Source organism: Pollachius pollachius, assembly GCF_949987615.1.
Source record: "Pollachius pollachius genome assembly, chromosome: 3".
In the NCBI taxonomy this organism is placed as follows: Eukaryota; Metazoa; Chordata; class Actinopteri; order Gadiformes; family Gadidae; genus Pollachius; species Pollachius pollachius.
The window spans coordinates 356,978-373,634 of NC_136936.1; the positions used below are offsets into that span (position 1 = coordinate 356,978).

At 45.6% G+C, this 16,657-nt stretch overlaps 1 protein-coding gene across 2 annotated transcripts in view; it reads right to left on the minus strand.

The window, feature by feature from the left end:
- Positions 1–4,890, minus strand: part of ppp1r37 (protein phosphatase 1, regulatory subunit 37) — a 46,313-nt gene extending 41,423 nt beyond the window's left edge. The window contains exons 1-2 of one of the 2 annotated variants that reach the window (XM_079733143.1): positions 4,113–4,890; positions 3,014–3,762 (exon numbers count right to left, since the gene is read on the minus strand). In XM_079733143.1, coding sequence (XP_079589269.1) covers positions 3,014–3,704 — 691 coding nt within the window. In that variant the 5' untranslated portion in view covers positions 3,705–3,762; positions 4,113–4,890. Of the gene's footprint in view, positions 1–3,013; positions 3,766–4,112 lie in introns of both variants that reach the window. The other variant, XM_079733142.1, reaches the window with a different exon arrangement.
- Positions 4,891–16,657: the final 11,767 nt, after the last annotated feature.

The following is a 16,657-nucleotide window of genomic DNA, read 5'->3' on the forward strand; positions in this document are numbered from 1 at the left end:
TATTTTCTAAGTACAATATCCCCCATTCTAAAACAATCCCAATAGACTCATGGTTAACACCTTCATGTATTGACTACCTGGGGTGAGGATGGAGACATTTGAGAGCAGCTTCTCCTACAATGATGAAGGACAAATGGAGACGACAAGAGATCCAAGATAGACAGCGGACGAGCTAGGCTACACACTGGAATGGCTGACTGTTTGTCCTGGCGAATGACATTAAAGACTAGTGCCTGAAGCACCTGATACCGGCTCAGGAGATACTGGGCCCATTGTGGTTAGGGTAAACCATGACGAGCCTGGGGGGTTAGGGTTAGGGTTAGGTACATTTCATTTCCTGGCTTGTGGTCTCCGCCTCCGAACAAGCACAGACATACCCAGACAGACATGTGCGTGGAAGGCCTTAAGCCAGGGTAAAACAGACCCAGGTGAATATCGGATACCTGACATTTGTTCTTTGGAAATTCCAGACCGATTCGATGCAGTTTTCAATCGCAAATCTCTCGTTAACCTGACGGAAAAAAGTCTACCGGGTTTATCCACTCACTATGGGAAAGGTCAACGCAGGAAGGAACGATGACAGACCTGCCTCACAACTCCATTATGAGCATTCATCATGACACCAGAACTTTCAGGGGATTTAAGCGGAGGTCAATATCCGTCACTTACAAACATTGATGGTGCCTGTTTATTCAATCATCACTTTAGGGCCTACATGGAAGTAAACAATAAATGGCCACATTGGCTTTTTAGTTTCGTCCACTTTAACTAGTGCTTTAGTTAAGATGCTCTAGGGTTAACCCCTCACCACTCATTCGATCTGATAACGGTTAGGGTTAGTTGATCCTCCTTGACAACAGCTGTACTATTTCACTTCTTGACTGTGATGAAAGCTAGATTTCGTGGAACTTCAAGGCCCATGGTTCCCATGTGTAGGGTTTAGTGTTACAACACAAATGCTTTGTCATTCTAAGCAGTCATTCAGGAGCCTTCAGCAATCTCTGACAGAGACCAGGGGTAGATTCACGAGGATAATTTGGGTCCCAAGACGGTTCTACAACAGATCACGACTAAGGGAACATAGCTTCATGGCAGCGGAGGGTTAAAGGTCATACAGAAGTGACATTAAAACTAGTGGTCCACCAAACTGGCCTGAGCGCAAACACACACACACACACACACACACACACACACACACAAGAAGTCCTCTGCAAGACACGTCCTGCTAGACTCAAAAGTTTCCTTAGGCATTAAATGGTAATAGTTAAGGCTTTCATGAAACATTATGTGATTAAATGGTTATAGTTAAGGCATTCATGAAACATTATGTGATTAAATGGTAATAGTTAAGGCTTTCATGAAACATTATGTGAATAAATGGTTATAGTTAAGGCTTTCATGAAACATCATGTAATTAAATGGTTATAGTTAAGGCTTTCATGAAACATCATGTGATTAAATGGTTATAGTTAAGGCTTTCATGGAACATGAAACATCATGTGATTAAATGGTTATAGTTAAGGCTTTCATGGAACATCATGTGATTTAATGGTTATAGTTAAGGCTTTCATGGAACATCATGTGATTAAATGGTTATAGTTAAGGCTTTCATGGAACATCATGTGATTTCTGCAGCAGACACTGGCGGCCTTTCCCTTTTTATCCCGATACTATCAGTTGGACTTTTGGAACTTCAATAGCACTGGAGATAAATCATGTAGAACGAGAACATAATATCTGGATACCTTTGCTTTGTGCCTGGCACTTACTGTACACACTTATTGTATGTTATACGTCCTGGCACTTAATGTACACACTAATTGTATGTTGCATGTCCTGGCCCTTAAAAACAATAGCATTGTGTAGCATCTTATCCCAGCTATCTTTGTTGCATACAGGGAATTGGTTAACCTAGAAATGGTTAGTAGTTGGAACTTGTTTTTATGTCTTCTATCTTTACTGTACCAACAGCGAAATATTGTCGTTTCAAATGTAGATGGATTTCTCCCTGCTGGTGCACAGCAGTCTGCAGCGTTACAGACCAGCTTTGTGTGTACCTGCACCTCGCTGCTCGTGTCGCTGTGTCCTCAAGCACCTCATCGCCCAGCGGGCGGCCCTGCCTCAATGACCCTTGGCTTCAAGTGGCCCACATTTGTAGTTTGATAGACTGAGCAACAACACAATCCAGAGACAAGCATGACCAGCAAAACGCTGAACACACAAGTTTTACCAGGAAGTAGGCTGAGTCAACACAACACACAACAACAGAGCTGTAGAAAGAAAACCAACCCACTTGAGAGACACTTCAGCCCTTATGATGATCACAAAAACAAACAGAGGCTACTTGTAAATGACACGTGTTCTGACAATGGACACTGTGCACAACTCCCTAGCCTGAGCAGTTGGAGCCTGTCTGGATGTAAGCTCAAGAAGGACCCTGGATCAATAGTGCTCCGCTCACAACACATCCTGCAGTGCTTCCTACAGCTTCGTTCTCTCTGAACAAACAAAACCTTTACCAAAGAAGGCACACCTGAAGGAGTGGAAGACAGTGAGTCCCAATGCTGCTCCTCTATAGACGCACCAGGAAACAATACGGGAAAATAGATTGTGTGAAAATATTGCATGCATGCCGTTTTCTTAGCCAGGCGAGAACGTGGCCTTGGGATCTTGCAGTTGGGGTTCAGGTTAGGGTTCCAGGCTGCTCCAAGAACCCTCACCAGCCTTGAGAGAGGCACATGGGAACCGATGTCCTCGCTCACAGAATTATCCAACGCTTTAGATAAAAGTGTATCAAATGGCATGATATTATTATTATGAAAATACTCAAATGATTGCATGGCTCCAGTAACAGGGCTCTGTTGTTGGGCGTATCTCATCATTTGAGACATGTTATAATCAGCCTAATGTATGGAGAGACTTCTGGGCACCACCACACTGCCTGCGATGAACTCAACCTTTGTAACATTACCCAACTTCAACAAAGTATCCACGCCGACGCACAAGGACTTACCATGTCTCCAGGGGTCCTTGGGCTCCACCGCTCCAGAAACAATATCCTCATCTGAGGGGAAGGTCACCTTCTTGGTGTCTGCTCTGTGGTGGTCCTCCCCATCCTCCGGGCTAGGGGGCAACAGGGCCTGGTCGGGGGCCGCAGCAGCTTCTGTCCTGTCCTGGCCTCGTTCGGAGGGGCTCTCTGCCTCCTTGTTGGTGTATCTGCAGGCGGCCACCGACGGCTCCAGGCTCTCTGGGTCGCCCTCCAGGACCCCGCTCTCATCTAGGCTCAAGTCCACCCCGATGTCCATGTCCCCGCCGCCGTCCCCCATGGCGAACTTCGCACTCTCCGTGTTGCTCTGCTCGATGACCTCCACCCTGATGTCCCCGTGGTTCTCCTCCAGACCCAAACGGTCCTTAGGGTGTCCAGCTGTGGGGCCGTCTGGGGCGCCACTGCTGTTCTTATTCCCGTTCACCTCGTCGAGTAGCCGAGTCCCTGGGGCCGGGTGGTAGTCCTCCTCCACCCCCCCCCGGGGGTACGTCTCACAGGGCTGTGGGGGGACATTGTTCTGTTTGCCTGTGTCCCCGTCCATCATCAGTTCAGTGATCCGGGACAGGACGCCCTCGGTGTGGCTGCTGTTGTGCTCATGGTTCACGCTGCTTTGTGTTTTAACATTGCACAGATCTAAAGGCTGCTCCTCGATGTTCATGTTCTCATCTCCAGTTAATGCAAGTCTTCAGTTGTGGCAGAGAGGCTGGATAGTAGAACTACTAGAACAAAAACAATCAGGCAGTGGACATTATTTGGTGCTACAATTTGACCCTAATGAAAAAAGATAAATGTTAGATGAATTATTATAAACAATGGTTGCAATTTACAGTTACTGACATGCAAAAGTACTATCATTCATATTTACTGCTCAAATTATGAAGCTGACTTTGTATGCATAATGATTAAAAAAAAAGATGTATAACAGTAGGACATGGTCGATTCATGTACTCATTCCCCAGGGTGTTTCCGTTCCTTGTACATTATGTAACCTTTACCTCTCTGACCCCACCTGGATATCCGCACACGGGTTTTGTTTTGTTTGACCAATAAACCAAAGTAGACATACCCCTGTGATAACGCAGGAACAGCCGTCAGGCCATCAGCAAACTGCAGGCAGCGTTTGAAAGATCAGGACGTCCAGTTCAGTCAGGGCGCCTCCATTAGGCCAGTACAGTGAGCCAGTACAGTGAGCCAGTCCCCGACCAGACCAGTGGATTTGCATGAACTTGGCTGCGCTACCTAGCTTCAACTTAATGCCCGGTGACATGTAGGCCGAGATGAGGCTTCATTCTCCACTTGTTTCGTGGGACCCAAAGGCTTGACCTCTGACAAACTATATCGGTAAAACGGTCCCGCCACCTGCGGCGGGTCCCGGTGTGTTGGAGACCGGGTCTTGGGGTGCTGGAAAGCGGGTCTCGGAGGTCTGGAGAGTTGGTCTAGGTGCCCTGAAGTGCGGGTCTCGGTGGGCTGGTGAGCGGGTCTCGGTGGGCTAGGGACCGGGTCTCGGTAGGCTGGGGATCGCGACTCGGTTGGCTGGGGATCGCGACTCGGTTGGCTGGTGACCGGGTCTCGGTGCCCTGGAGAACGGCTCACCAGCAGCCTGGACTCAAGGAGAAAAACAGCGAGCAGGGAACACGTCTCGGTGGCTAACGTCAGCGCTAGCGGTTTGTTTCCCAGAGACAGCTACATCCGCCGAATGAACCGATGCTATTCGATATTTTTTGGGGGAATTAAATATAAATCCCGGCGCAAGTGGAAACCCCCGGTACGGGGTTTGAAGGCGACGCTACGTGTATAAAGAGTTAGCTTCTGCTAGCTAGCTGGAGACCCGACGACTGTTTGTTGTCCACACGTCCCTACGTCATGGGCGCGTCACGGCGGTGCGCGTTCAAGAGACCCGCGTTACAAAACAACAGATGGTTTGTTACAAAACAAACCACGAAGGAAACGTTTTCTTCATTGTTTTATTTCCAAAAATAGTTAGGAAGCCTGAATTAAATCCAAACATTATTTTAATCCGAGGTTTACCGTTGATGATCGTGTTAAAAGCCACAGCACCTTTTTGTTAATCTTCTTTTATACACGTGTGCCGCTGTGCACCTGTCCCATGTTGGGATATATGGCTATATGGTTATTTATGGCTGCTTGTAGGTTTGGACTTAATTAAAGCGGAAAAACAAATGATAACATGAATGAATTAAACCACGTGTAGCATTTGTTGTCGTTTTGTTTTGAGAACAACAGCATGAGTCACATTTAGGGGCAGAAAATTATTTCAGTAGAAGTGACTCTACTGTAGCCCATTTGTACAACCATACATTAGTATTTGATGTTCGATGGTCTGATGTTTACGGGTGCAAACCCAAACAGCAGATGGCAGCACTGTACTGATATAGCTGTTTGGTTTATGGTTAGCTTTAACCCTCCGCAATATACACACACATATATGTATATATACCTGTGCAAATATTTGAATATATTAATCGATATGTCTCTGAGGATTATGACATGGAAAAGTTCAATTTTAATAATATTAAAAGCATTGTGGCAACATCATTTCTTATTCATTGTCGCTTTCCGTGCCTCCTTGGATCCTGTTATAATTACTGATGGCCTGCTTGGTCCCTGACAAGTTCAAAGACAACCAATCACGTCCTTTGCACAGAGAGGGGGGGGGGGGGGGGGGGGGGGGGGAGAGAGAGAGGAGGGAGAGAGGAGAGAAGTGAGGTGGATGAATGAAAGACATTTTGAGTGGCGCTCCAGAACCACTAAATGGCGTGGAATGGCTCAAGCAGCAGCAGAGGGACCGACCAGTGAAACCTGAATGGGAAGGTAGCCAGCTAATGGTACATCCTGGTAACACTGAGGTCTGTAGCGTGCTGCCTGGTAGAAGCAAGACGAAAGGAAACATAGAGAACCAGAGAGAAACTATCTGTTTGTTTAGAATCTCAGATCAGTCAAAGTCAAAGTCAAATTTATAAAAAATAAATAGAAAGAAAGAAACATATATATATATATATATATTCAAGTAACAACAGAACAAAACAAAAATAAGTGAGTTTTTAATTTATTTTTAAAATAAGTTACAGTAGGGGCAGATTTCATTTCTGTTGGTAGTTGTTTCCAACAGTGGACAGCATAATGGCAAACCAGGGTCCTTTTAAATCACCCAATGCCTTTCTTTACATTTGATAGGTTTGTTTTGGTGGCTGTATCTAATTCAGAATGAACTCCTGTAAGCAATGTGTCTGTCAAACAAATATGGCTTAAAGCTTACAGTGGGGCCAGATGGGTGTAGTTGTGTGTGTGTGTGTGTGTGTGTGTGTGTGTGTGTGTGTGTGTGTGTACGTGTGTGTGTGTGTGTGTGGTTGTGTGTGTTTTTGTGGACATGAGTTTATACAAGCGAGCTTAAGTGTGTGCTCTTTCCTGGACAGCAGATGGTATCTTTACTTGGATGTTTGCTCAGACAGACTCATTTCACTTGCTACAACACCAGTTTTTTACAAACACACACAAAGTATGCACAAAAATATGTTCCAACACATACACACGCACAATTGAAGTGTGCACACATGGTAAAATAGCACCGCTGTTCTCAATCGTCTCAAACTACAGCAAAAGAGAGAACACTGTCAACATCTCGATTTCCATTAAAAGATATCAACTTTCACAAGGGGTATAACCGTGCGTTCTTCTGCCATATGTAGGTTGCCAGACAACCAAAATTACAGTACTACACTTTGCCAGCTGAATGGAGGAGAATGTGTCTGGTCCTGATGTAAATGGAAGCTAATGTAGAGATAATTGCTGTGGGTTAGCCCAGCTGTGGAAGGATTCAGGTGCTGAGTGGAGCTTCACTCTGAGTGTGGAGGAGCTTCACTCTGCTTAGAGGAGCTTCAATTACAATTAGGGCATTTAGCAGACGCTTTTATCCAAAGCGACTTACATCTGTTAATATACACATTGACGGCAGAGTCAACCATGCAAGGCGACAGCCAGCTCGTCAGGAGCAGTTAGGGTTAAGTGTCTTGCTCAGGGACACATCAACACTCAGCTAGGAGGTGCTGGGGATCGAACTAGTGACCTTTCGGTTACAAGGCAACTGCTCTACCTCCTGAGCTAAGCCGGCTCCACACTCCTTCACTCTGTGTGGAGCTTGACTCTGTCTAGAGGAGCTTCACTCTGCTTCACTCTGTGTGGAGGAACTTCACTCTGCTTCACTCTTGAGTCGTCCCAGGTTCTAAAAGTAACTGCACGCATGTTATTCATCAGTTACTTATTTGCGTGAAGGACATTATATAGCACACACACAGACACATACACACAGACACGCGTTTGTACAAAAACACACACACACACACACACACACACACACACACACACACACACACACACACACACACACACACACACAAACACTCTTAACATAACTTTGTTTTTAATATAAAATTCATATATTTAATCATGTTTGGTGTGGGAAGTATGACATTGATTATATTTTGTGTCTAGAATCATGTTTTCTGTTGTGTTCCACTTGGATGGGGAACTCCATGATGACTCCCATATATTGCACTTTGTTCTGCGTCTCTTCCTAGCTCAGCCCGCCTCAGCTCGCCTCTCAAACCACATCCAAAAATAGGCCCAGGCTTGGGTCTGGAAAAGCAATAGTGTTATGAGATCTCTGTGTGGACCAGAAGTCTTTCCTGTGTAACGTTATTAGGAATGGGGTTAGCTTTAGTGTGCTGATGGTGAGGGTCAGTACTGACATCCCCCAGAGGGGGCGGTGCTGAGCCGCTCATTAGCTGTAAACAGCGACAGCTGAGACTGCAGGTAAGTCTCAGGAAGTGAGACTGAGTTGAGTGTCTGGAGGTCGGTCTGCAGGTGAGACTTGGAGTGGTAGGACCTCACACGGAGGACATGTTTCTGTTCCCGTCACATCCATGAGCAAACTTTTGGTTTGTGAGTACACTGGGGAACCTAGACGACTGGTTTAAAGCACGGGCTGGTCACCTGGACTGACGGTTCACCCCATCGAGACCAGGTGCAGTGTGACACTGGGAGCTGTTTGCGTATGGTGGCTGTGGACCTGCACAGAGTACCTCTAACCTGACCAACCTCCTTGATAGGTACGTTTGCACTCACCCAGAGAAAGTTTTAGCCTGGCTTACGCCAGACCTCACCTCAATCTACATCGAGATGAGTCCTCCACACATTCATTTTCTCGTATTTGAGGCTTGGTTTACGATTGCCCGGAGCCATTTATTGGGCGCTACCAATGTCTATCATATGAGTCTGTACGTAGCTCATAGTCAATCGTATCAATTATACCAGATGACGTATGTAGAGCGACAGAAATTCGATGAGGAAGAAGACGATGGGTGTGTCGAATAGACATCGTCATCGTCTTGCCGTCCCTCCCCGTTCTGTGATTGGTTCCCTATCTCAGGCGAAATTCGGATCCATGGAATCCAGGCTGCCTAGCAGCACGAAATGAAATCACGTGCAAGGCAGCATGGGTATACCCAGGCTAGGAAAGTTTAGGTACATACTTCAAGTTTAACGCACCACGTAAAGACAGACATTAGGTTACGGGCTGACTACCCGTATAAGTAACGAGTGCCGTAGGTCTTGGAAGAGGCAACAGAGTAACAAGGGGAACCCTTCTCCTTAAGGGGGCTGGGAAACAGGGCAACACCTCAGTGTTTGATCTCTAATTCTGACCTCTTCTGTGACCTGTCATTCTCTTCTTCTCCTCCTTTCATCTCATCTTGTCTTTCATCTCCAGGTTTATTTGCAGGAGCCGTTTTTAGTCTTGATTACTTTATTGAGATGATCACATAACAACTCATCATTTCTATAAAGGTTCTGGTGGGCTGGACTACAGACATCCAGAGCCGTGTTGTTAAAGGTCCCATGGCATGCTACTTTATGAATGCTTTAATATAGATATTAGTAGGCCCCAAATACAGTATTTAAAGACGTTCCCGAAATTCAGCCGTGGTGTCGAATTACAGCCACTACGAGCCAGCTGCACATTGAGCTTTCCCCAAATGCGCCGTTTCGGTGTCTGTAGCTTTAATGCACATGAGGAGGAGAGAGGCGGGTCAAGGAGGAGGGTGGGGATGTGGCTCTGAGCAGCTTGCAGCCACGGTACCATGTACTCTGTATACAGTGGATGTATCGCAATGGCGAGGCGCACACAGCCTTTAGCCGTGTTCTGTTAATATTCTAGAACACACGGGAGTCCTGGAGCTCTATATCTAAATAATATCATATTATACATAGATATCTATATAATATAATATTTACAATCACTTTCAAAAGCTGTGTGAGCCTCAAGACGATATTATGAATCTCAAACGACCGCGTCTGGTTCTCCGACGTCTCTGGTTCTTCCACGTCCACATCAATCTGAAGTAGACTGAAACACGATATGGAGGAGAAAGGGATTGTTGCCCGCGATTGTTGACTGCAGTTTTCTCCCGCCGGAGCCTCGCTGCCGAGGGACCACCACCTCGGCAGCGGTCAGCGCTTAGGCACCACAGCCTCCTGCAGCGCCGAGGCGGTGGTCCCTCGGCAGCGGGAAGCAGGGCTCAAGTGGGAGACATTCACGGCCAACAATCCCTTTCTCCTCCATGTCATGGTTCACGTACTTCAGGGAGTCAAAGCCAAAGTTCCTTTCCCCCAATTCATTCTCGACCATGGCTGAGATAACCCCCACTACGAGTCTCATTGTGGAAATACCAGAGACGAGAGTCCGACGTGTTATGCGCCATAACACCAACAGCAGAACGGTTATGCAAATAACAAGAAAGTGTACAACACTTTTGCGTTACAGTCCTGGAGCTCTATATCTAAATAATATCATATAATACATAGATATCTATATCATATAATACATATTATCATGGCCAAAAGCTGTGTGCGCCTCCAGACGATATTATGAATCACAAACGACTTTGTCGGGTTCTCGCACTGCATGCTGCCGGGCGGTGGTGCTTCGCGGTGGTGGTGCCTCGCGGCAACCGGCGGCATGTCGCAGTTCATGTTCTTCAGGGAGTCAAAGCCAAAGTTCCTTTGCCCCAATTCCTTCTCAACCATGGCTGAGATAATCCCAACTACAGTCTTGTTGTGGAAATATAAGAGACGTCAAAGAACAGACGTGTTATGCGCCATAACACCAACAGCAAACACTTGCGTTACAGTGTGTGTAATCACACACACACACGTGGCGCTCGCACGGTCATGTCTCATTGGCGGGCCAAATTCTCTGGGTGGGCAAAACAGAGAAAGGGGAGAAGCTTAGATCCTTTATGACGACATATGGGACCACATTCCAAATCAGCTCGCTTAAGCCTCCAATTTTTCAAAGGCGAGCAGAACACCTAGTGCTCGTTTTACACCGAATGCAAGTTTTAGCCACTGAGGGACCATAGGCAGGTTAGAGGGACTTATATTTATGTTAGAAAACCTCATAAAGTGAGATTTTCATGCCATGGGACTTTTAAGTGGCTGAGGACCATAGAGCAGACAGATGCAGTACAAACTGCCTGCTCTCTGCTGCGGCATTAGCACTCAGACTGGGGCAGGGGTGCCAAGCACAGACAGTGTATTAAATCATCAAGGTGGGAAGAAACATGTTAGCATATGCGTCGGTTGGCGATCCTCTTAAACCGGTCGGTTGGTAGGGTTAGGGTTAGGGAGTTGGGGTTAGGGTTAGGGTTAGGGTTAGGGTTAGGGAGTTGAGAATGCTGCCCAGGCCGCCCCCCCCCAGGGGAAAATGTCTTACCCTAGACAGTTTGTATGAGCGTGTCCCCCTCGTCTCACCCCCACATCCCTTCCTTTATCCCCTGTGTGTGTGTGTGTGTGTGTGTGTGTGTGTGTGTGTGTGTGTGTGTGTGTGTGTGTGTGTGTGTGTTGCTATACAGTTATGGTTTGAAGATGTAGCCTATATGTTTTATTTGCCCTGTCCTGATTGTCAAGGTAGACTATCTTTCTGTAGTCATCCACAAGGGCTTACTGACTGTCACTTAAAAAAAATTGCCTATTAATTGTGTATTGGAACTTCAAGCAACATTGACAATCTTGAGTGGTTAATTTGAGCTCTGAAACTAATCTGCTTGTTACACACCTTCACAGGTCAACTATGGAGGACAAACTGTGGTTCAGTTGTGTAACTCAAAGAACAAGAAACTGCGAACTGTAAGTCACTGTTTCTGTTAATGCTGGGAAGCGTTGACGTAGTTTGGTTGGATGAATATTAAGAGTTTGTTGGTGGATGGTTTTGAGTGTTTAATTATTGATTATTTGTTGAGATAAAAGTTGTGTAAATAGGCAGTCGGTGCTCAAGGCTGCCGTTCTGGAGGTGTTCTCCTCAAGAGAAGCTAAGTGCTTAAGAGTCTGTCATAATATCAGGTGCATGAACTGGAATGTCCTCGAAGATGGGGACAGGGACCCCCACTGAGGAACTCTGAGGGCAAGAGAGGGCTTCTTGGGAGGATACAAAACACAGTCCACAGAATGCTTCCGTCTGAGCCAGCAGGGGTTCATCTGTCCTGCTGCTCAGAGGATATGATGGAGAATCCTGCTCTTCAAGACCAACAAATTCACAACTGGGTTGTCCTTCTGAAAGGAACACCTTCAGTTCACCACTTACCCCAAGTCCTGTCCCTGACCTCAGGCTTATCAAAGCTACAGCTGGCATCTGTGAGGGCTTCTCATCCACAAAACTTCTCCACTGCTAGGGTGTGACTTCAGAAGATACCCTACACCTGGACGCAACTGAAGAATGGTGTGCATCATTTGAATCTCTGGCGCTTATGGTATTATGGCGGGAGGGCATTGCAAATACCTTAAAGGAAACTCAAACGCACTGGGTTGGACCTGGCATAGGGTACACCATGGGTCAGTGTGGTCAGGGTTGGACCTGGCATAGGGTACACCATGGGTCAGTGTGGTCAGGGTTGGACCTGGCATAGGGTACACCATGGGTCAGTGTGGTCAGGGTTGGACCTGGTATAGGGTACACCATGGGTCAGTGTGGTCAGGGTTGGACCTGGCATAGGGTACACCATGGGTCAGTGTGGTCAGGGTTGGACCTGGTATAGGGTACACCATGGGTCAGTGTGGTCAGGGTTGGACCTGGTAAAGGCTTCTCCATGTGAGGGTTATCAGGGTGTCGACCTGTCATTGGGCGCCATGTGAACATTGCCAAGGTTTGACCTGGTATAGGGTTCTACATGTGGCCATTGTTGGACCTGGTATAGGGTTCTACTTGTGGCCATGGTTGGACCTGGTATAGGGTTCTACTTGTGGCCATGGTTGGACCTGGTATAGGGTTCTACTTGTGGTCATGGTTGGACCTGGTATAGGGTTCTACTCGTGGCCATGGTTGGACCTGGTGTAGGGTTATACATGGGTCAGTGTGGCCAGGGTTTGAGCTGGTATAGGGTCCTACATGTGACAAGGTTAGGATTTAAACTGGTATTGAGTAAAAAATGCTTGCGTTGACAAGGTTTGACATGGTGTGTTTGACATGACGTGTGTATGTGTGTGCATGCTTTTTGACTTGACATGGATGTGAAGTTACATGAGCTGGTATGTGAAACTAACTTGTGAGGGGAGGGTTGATATGGTCTGATTTGATTGTTGAAAACCTTTTTCTCAAAAGCTTAAACTGATTGGTATGCCGTTGTTTGGATGCAGGTCTATTCTTTGACCTGATGGTTCTGGATTGTTTATGCAATTAGTCAGTCTCTGTCTTGTAGGACATTCCAGTTCATGTAACTGCTGCTACGACGGGCTCCTGAACACTCGGTTCTCCTGAGGGGGAACGTCTACAGAACTGTAGACCTCAGACCGCATCGTATCCCAGCATACATCTCTGCCCATGCTGACTACACACCCATCAGTAAGACGTGTAATAAAGATGAAGAGTTCAGGAAAGTAGTGGATAAGAGGGGTCAGAATTATTTAATTAATATCAAGGCTCTAGCTCTGTGAATCCGGAACATTGTTGGAGGGCTAGGCTTTCCTAAAACACACATAGGCTTTTCGGAATCCTTGGTCTTCTATGTAGATATACATGTTAAATGATGACTGGGTGTTGATGTAGTCCACTACTTAGTTACTGTAATGTAAAGTCACTGAAATAAAAGCCAACAGCAACAAACTACTAGAAAACCTCACGGTAAGTCTGTTGGATGTGTTTACAATTAGAAGATTGAAGGACTACAGCTGGTTATTTTCCTTATTGCTGGTTTGGATCCTACTAGGATGTCAGGATTCATGCAGAGGATGGTAGTTAGTAGTTATAAAATTGACGTTTTGTGAAACTCTAGTGCTGCAGTGTTTACATGGAGTGCCTTGCATGCTTATCTTCCAATGCTGGAGATATACTGCAGGACATAATTGAGGCTAAAATGGTCACTTGATGTTGTTAGTTTATGGTGGGAATTGATTTGAGTTAGCTGAGGGTGATGCACCTGGCAGTACGTTCAGTATTGGCATTTGGGGAACCATGTGGCAGTAGTTTGCATTAATATTGCAGTGGAATTTATTACCTTCACTTATGAAAGTTATTACTTTACAAGAATGGCTAACTGTCATAGTTTACCTACATATTGCGGTACTTTAGGTAGAGCTTTCTTAAAACCTAACTGAATAACAAATCAACAGAATTTGCATTGTCCTGCAATTTTACATAAACTTAACGGACAGACTCAAGCTGCGTTCTAACTGCGGAAAAATTTCGGACTTCAGCAATAGATTCAGTGATCATTGAAGGCTGCAAAGAATTTCCAAGCGGCTACAAATTGGCATTTCCATCCTGGAGTGTCAATGGCTCCTACATTGACCCAGAACCTGACCATGGCTATCATTTTAGTATCATTTTAATATTCTATTTACTGTTGATACTGCTAGTCTTCTTTGGTACAAACCTTATGTTCATTCTAAATATCAAGGCAGTGATTTATTGTCACAGAAGTTTAACCTTTTTAATTGCTAATGTATATATTTTGAAACTTTGTGATAGTTCCCATCCAAAAATAGAGCTTCAGTTAAAATCTTGTTTGTCTGAAGGTGTCTGCTACCACACCTAGCTCTATACCGCCCAGCTCTATACCGCCTTGTTAAAGTGAAGGCACGACGACAAGGGTTTTATAGGAAAAGCCTCCAGTCTCTGGTCCATTGTAGTGTTGCCCAGTGATAATAATGGATTGAATTTATATAGCGCTTTTCTAGACACTCAAAGACACTTTACAGTGAAGGGGGGACCTCACTAACCACCACCTGTGTGTAGCACCCACTGGGGTGATGCACGGCAGCCAATCTGCGCCAGAACGCTCACCACACACCAGCTTGAGGTGGTGAGTGACTGAGGGAATTAATGAGTCAGCCAATAATACAGGAGGTTGATTAGGGGGCCAGATTGAATGAGTGTGTTGGCACCATGGGGCCTTGTATTGGATGTTTCTTGTTAACAGTAGGGCATACTCCAGCTGCCTTGATCCTGTCCAATGCCCAAGATGTCAGGGAGGACCAGAGGCTACTGCTGGCCACCAGAGGGTAAACATCACAAAGAGTATCTTTAAAATCTCAAAGCGCTGGAGTTCTTTAGCTCTGGGGAGTAGTTATTGTACTGGGATTGTTTTTATTATTAATTAGGTCATCAGAGTAAATTCCTACTTAAAGTGGACACTGTCACTTTTGCTGCTACTACTATAGTTAATGCATTGCTCAATGTCATTTTTAAACTGAATTTACTTAAAAACAAATTTGGATATTGACTACACCTTTTACAATGAACCACCAATGCCAAAAGTTTACAGGCTTTGCGTCCGGAGTTTTGTAATGGCCCTTTCTACCAGATGTTGGAACAAACTGCTGTGGGGTTTCACCCGACCAGGGGTCGCTGGTGCTGAGCTGACGGAGGAGCTGTGTTGAAAGAGGGGCCATGCTGAAGGACCTGCCTGGAGAATGATGTCCCTGGACTGTAATGTTTCTTTCTGAGCCTGGTAATGGAGTACAACTCCTTAAATAGCCACTCTACTACAATACTATACACAATATGAAGGCTGCAGTCTGCTGTACTGTGTCTCACACAGTACAGCAGACTTTAAATGTTATATTGGATAATTTAACAAATGAAACTAAATGTGCTGAGGAGGGAGAACATTATATATCTCATGATGTGTAATTAAAAGGTTTATGTTTTTGTTTGTGTGGTGGCAAGATGGAGCTGATGACCCAGTAGGATCTGATTGGAGGACAACAATGGGACTGCTAGCATCTTGGAGGTAAATACCAACTGATGGTCAACCTTTTAGTTTAGAAATAATTTGCTCTGAACTTATATTACACCAGAGGTCTTTAGTTTTGTTAAAGGATTGCTCCTAAATTAGTTCAATTTAATTAACATGGATAACTGAAGAAGGTTGGTCCTTCTCTGCAATTGCCAGGAATGTCCATGTTTGTTAAAGCAAGTTGAATATCTTATCTTCTACACTAATGCCAGGACTTTGGTTCAGAATTGTGTTGGCTAGGGGTCCAAAGAATCAAACCCACCACCCCTGGCCAAACCAGACCTTTTGTTTTTTGTTGTTTGTTTTGTAGAGAAAAGTTCCCAATTGTAGACTGCATCCTGACTGCTGTTCGTTGTGTAGTCCAGTTAAATCGTTTCTCAAAATGACCTGTATAAGAAGTAGTGTTTTGTCCTTCAGACCCAGAGGAAGGCTGAGACTAGAACCAGGTAATGCCCCACTGGGTGAACTGCATCTCGATCTATGTACTGCTTCACTAAAGGACAGGGGTTTATTGGTGGATGTTGGGGTCCCCCCTCAAGACCAGAGGTTAATGGTGGATGTTGGGGTCCCCCCTCAGGACCAGGGGTTAATGGTGGATGTTGGGGTCCCCTCTCGGGACCAGGGGTTAAGGGTGGATGTTGGGGTCCCCCCTCAGGACCAGAGGTTAATGGTGGATGGTGGGGGCAAGTTGGCCCCCCAGATGATTAGGGCCAAGTTGGCCCCCCAACTTAGTGGTAGTTGTCTGGGTCAACTACAGTCCTTGAGACCTGACCAGACAAACTTCTAATAATGGGATGTTACCAGACCAACCAGTAAAATATGACAGCCATAGGGATGATTTTTAGGGTTGATGAATGTATAGCATTTTTCGTAACTGAAGAAGCTCGATCCGTCTCTGCTATTGCCAGGATTGTCCATGTTTGTTAAAGTTTAATATCTTATCTTTTGCACTGCCGCCAGGACTTTGGTTTGTGATCAGACTATACAACCTACCACTGTGTTCGTTACCAGACCATAAAATCGACCACTATTTGTTAAGAGACCAGACCAGGGATACGTGGTGGACGAGAGCTGATGGAGGAGCTGTGCATCTGGAAGGAGAATCTGGAGGAAGACCATGAATGGATGAGGGTTCCACTTAGGGCTGGGCGATATGACGATATATATCGTGTGACGATATAAAAACGTCTATCGTTTCATATGATGCTCTATCGTTTATATCATCTTGCCGCAAATCACACTCTTTACGGTAATATTTTTCGTCATTTGGACGACGCTTTACATTCTTCCACACAGCACGTGAAGG